The sequence below is a fragment of the Eimeria tenella genome, genomic scaffold, assembly GCF_000499545.2.
Source record: "Eimeria tenella Houghton genomic scaffold, Eth_scaff270, whole genome shotgun sequence".
In the NCBI taxonomy this organism is placed as follows: Eukaryota; Apicomplexa; class Conoidasida; order Eucoccidiorida; family Eimeriidae; genus Eimeria; species Eimeria tenella.
The window spans coordinates 8,630-12,787 of record NW_013542575.1 but is presented as its reverse complement, the minus strand read 5'-3'; the positions used below and the strand labels follow the sequence as shown (position 1 = coordinate 12,787).

General features: G+C 54.5%; 1 protein-coding gene across 1 annotated transcript in view; it reads left to right on the top strand.

Annotated features, from left to right (window-relative positions):
* Positions 1-21: 21 nt before the first annotated feature.
* ETH_00007565 (uncharacterized protein) overlaps positions 22-4,158 on the top strand; it is a gene marked incomplete at both ends in the record, with an annotated part of 5,813 nt that continues 1,676 nt past the window's right edge. The window contains 2 exons of the mRNA XM_013375355.1: positions 22-1,865; positions 2,738-4,039. Of these exons, the coding sequence (XP_013230809.1) occupies positions 22-1,865; positions 2,738-4,039 (3,146 nt within the window). The remainder of the gene's footprint in view (positions 1,866-2,737; positions 4,040-4,158) is intronic.

Here is a 4,158-nt window from a genome sequence, read left to right as displayed (position 1 = left end):
CTGCTGCTCCTGATGATGAAGACCCCGAGTTGCTGCCAGATGACCTCGATGAGAAGCTGCTGCTGTTCGAAACAGATGAAGATGCTGCTGACAGTTTGGAAGAGTGGCTGCTGAATCCTTCAATGGCGATTCCCTGGAGTCCAGAAGAAAAGGAAGCAGCAGCAAAAGATAAAAGAGGAGAAGACACAGAAGACGCAGACGAGGACCCTTTTGAAGGCCCCGCTGCTGCTTCCCCAGAAGCAGCAGCAGCAGCAGCAGCAGCGGGGAGGGAGCAGAGCCACAGGCCCCAGAAGCGAACCCGGGAAGAGCCAGCAGACAGCCCCGACGATGCTGCTGCTGCTGCTGCTGCTCTGCAGCAGCAGCAGCAGCAAAAGAGAGTCCGGCGAGAAGCAGCGGAGCAGCAAACTGAAGCAGAAGACACACAGGATGAAGCACCAGGAAAAGCAGACATCTACCCCGCGGCAGCAGCAGCTGCTGCTGCTGCAGGGCCACCAGAAGCAGCAAATGAAACACAAAAGACGCAAGAGAGAAAAGGGAAAAAAAGGATGAAAAGAATACATGAGAAAAAAGAGCCAGAAGAGGTGGAGGAAACAAAAGCTGATTATATAGACGGCAAAGCAGGAGGGCGAACAACCAGCGACCAGCAGCAGCAGCAGCAGCTGCTGCTGCAGCAGCAGCGAGAACAAGAACAGCAGCAGCAGGAGCTGCTGGAGCAGCAGAAGCAGCAAAAAGAAGAAGAACAAGGACAACAACAGCAGCGACAGCAGCAGCAGCCACAACAACAACAACAACAAAAACAACAACAGCAGCAGCAGCTGGAGAAGCAGCAACAGCAACAACAACAGCAACAACAACAACAACAGTATCAGCAGAAACAGCAGCATCAGCAACAACAGCAACAAAAACAACAGCTGCAGCTGGAGCAGCAGCGGCAGCAACAACAGCAACAGCAGCAGCAACAACAGCAACAACAACAACAGCAAGAACAGCTGGAGCAGCAACAGCAACCACAACAGCAGCTGCAGCAGCAGAGGCTGCAGCAGAAGCTGCAGCAAAAGCTGCAGCAGCAGCTGCAGGAGCAGCTAGAGCAGCAGAAGCAGTTAAAGCAGCAGCAGCTGGAGCAGCAGTTGCTGCAACAGCAGCTGGAGCAGCAGCAGCAGCAGCTGCAGCTGCAGCAGCAGCAGCTGGAGCAGCAGCAGCAGCAGCTGGAGCAGCAGCAGCAGCAGCTGCAGCAGCCGCAGCAGCTGCAGCAGCTGCAGCAGCAGCTGCAGCAGCATCTGCAGCAGCCGGCGCTGCAGATGCTGCCGTTGCAGCTGCCTTCAAATGTGCAAAAGTTCCCTGTTCTTTGCTCCCACCTGCTGGGATTCCTAGAAGCCTCCGATGTTCGCAACTATGCCCGAATGTCAAAGTTTGATTGTTTGCTGCGGGCCCTTGCTGCTGCTCCTGGGGGCCCCCTGGGGCCCCCCAATCTTGAGGGGCCCATGCACAGCAGCAGCAGCAGCTCGGGGGTCTCCGTGGGGCCCCCAAGTCTTGAGGGGCCCATGCTCAGCAGCAGCAGCAGTTCGGGGGCCCCCGTGGGGCCCCCCCTGCTGGAGGGGCCCATGTTGGAGGGCATCAGCAGCAGCAGCAGCTCTGGGGGGCCCCCTCTGCTGGAGGGCCCCATGCAGGGGACCCTCAGCAACAGCAGCAGCAGCAGCAGCAGCAGCAGCAGCAGCAGCAGCAGCGGCGTGGGGGTTCTCCCGGGGCCCACCACGCTGGAGGGGGCCCTCACAAGCCCCAGCAGATTTGAGGGCCCCCTGAGGGGCCCCAGGCTGGGGGGGCCCCCGGGGCCCCGCAGAGATGAGCCCAGAAGGCCTAGATGTTCTGTAAGTTTGCTGCAGTTGTATCTTTTTGCTGCTAAAGATATATTTGTTGGATTTGTCTTTTAAAGCATTTCTTTTATTTCTTTTTTATCTTCTTTTTCTCTTTTTAAATGCTTCTATTTTTCATTTTTTGCTGCATTTTAATGCAAATGGTATTTTCTTGCATTTGCACTTTTGGCCCACTTTGCCTTTTTTATAAGTGAAGAGCCTTTTGGCCCTCTTTATTCATTTACATATTTATATAATTTTGTATACTTATATATTTATATATTAATATATTTTTATATATATTATTATTTACTTGGATACATTTATATATAAATACATATATATATATATTTCAAAGTACATGTAAATATAAATATGTTCATAATATACATATTTAAGGCCTACTTGTCTCATATGCCTTAAATGATTTTATAAGTGTACATATAAACATATCTGTATATTTTTGTATATCTATATATATGCACACTATATATATGCATATATTTATAGATTTTTTGGCTTTTTCTGGTTTAAATAATTTTATAAATACATAAATATATATATATGTATATTATTTGCCTAATAGTGTTTAATGCTTCTTTATTCATTTTGTTTTCATTTTTTGTTTTACTGCGCATTTGGTTGCATTTAAGATGCGGTGTACGTACACCCCAGACTTGTGCTGCAAGTCATTGGAGACTTTGTGCATGCGTTTTTTTTAATTAATTCAAATGATACTTTTTGGGGCTTTTTGCGAAAATGCTTGGCTGTTTGCATTAAATCTTTCTTCAATTAAAAGTCTTTTCTTGTTTTTCAAGAAAAGAGTCCCGCTGCTGCTGCTGCTACTGCTGTTTGTTGCGGCTTCTGTCCATTTTGCTTCTTCTCAGATACCTGCATTGCATTCCCTGATAGCAGCAGCAGAAGTAGCGGCAGAAGCAGCAGCAGCTGCAGCAGCAGCAGCAGCAGCAGCTGAGGCCGCGGAAGCCGAAAAAGCCGCAGCAACAGTAGCAGAAGCAGCAGCACAGCAACATAATCCCCAGCCGACCCCGTCCCCCTTTTTGGCGCTTGCAGGCATCCCTGCGCCCTCAGCAGCAGCAGCAGCAGCAGCAGCCGGACCAGCAGCAGGTCCAGCAGCCGGACCAGCAGCAGGTCCAGCAGCAGGACCAGCAGCAGTTCCAGCAGCAGGCCTAACGGTAGAAACCCCAGAAGCGGTAGCAGGACCATCATCATCAGCAGCAGCAGCAGCAGGGCCATCATCATCAGCAGCAGCAGCAGCAGGACCATCATCATCATCAGGAGCAGCAGGACCATCATCAACAGCACAAGCCGCAGGACCATCATCAGCAGCAGCAGCCGAAGGACCACCAGTAGCAGCAGCAGCCGAAGGACCATCTTCAGAAGCAGCAGCCGCAGGATCATCATCATCAGCAGCAGCAGCCGCAGGACCATCAGCATCAGCAGCAGCAGCTGCAGGAAGCTCCAAATCAGCAGCAGCAGCAGCAGGGCCATCCCCATCATCATCAGCAGCAGCAGCAGAAGGCCCCTCCTCAGCAGAAGCAGCCGCAGGGCCATCCCCACCATCAGCAGCCGCCGCAAGAACACCATCATCATCGTCGGCACCAGGGGAAAGCCCAGCAGCAGCAGCGGGAGCAGCAGCAGCAGCAGCAGAGAGTCCCGACGAAGCAGCAGAAGCAGAGTGCGCCTCCGTCGGAGCGCTTGCGGCGTCAGCGGAGTCCCCCGCCGCTGCAGCGGCGTCGCCGGAGTCCGGAGAAGCAGCAAGCGACGCAGTGCTGGAAGCAGCAGCAGCAGCAGCAGCAGCAGCAGCAGACGAGGCGCGTCCGGCGCAGGCGGTGCTGCGCTGCTGCCTGAAAGCGTTGCCGCTGAGCACGGAGCTGCAGAAGGAGCCGGGGCTGCGGTCGCCGTACCTAGCAGCAGCAGCAGCAGCAGCAGCAGCAGGCGCGGGAAGCTCGGGCTGCCCGCGGCAGCAGCTCGCGACGCACCCCTTCTACCGGCTGCCAGCAGTGCTGCCCGGGGCCTCCGTGAGGCCCTTTGCTGCAGCCAACTTGAGGCCCCTTGGCCTCAAGTCCTCGTGGCCCATGCTGGCCATTGTGGCCATTCGGGGCCTCCTGAAGCTGCCAGCAGTTGGCAGCGACGCGCTGCTGCGGCTGATGCGCAGCCTGGAGGCGCTGGTGAGCCACGCGGTCTTCCACAGCGACCCGCTGCCGCAGCCGCAGCAGCAGCGGCAGCAGCAGCAGCGGCGGCGGCAGCGGCGCGCGGAGGCCGAGGAGGAGGAGGAGGAGGAGGAGGA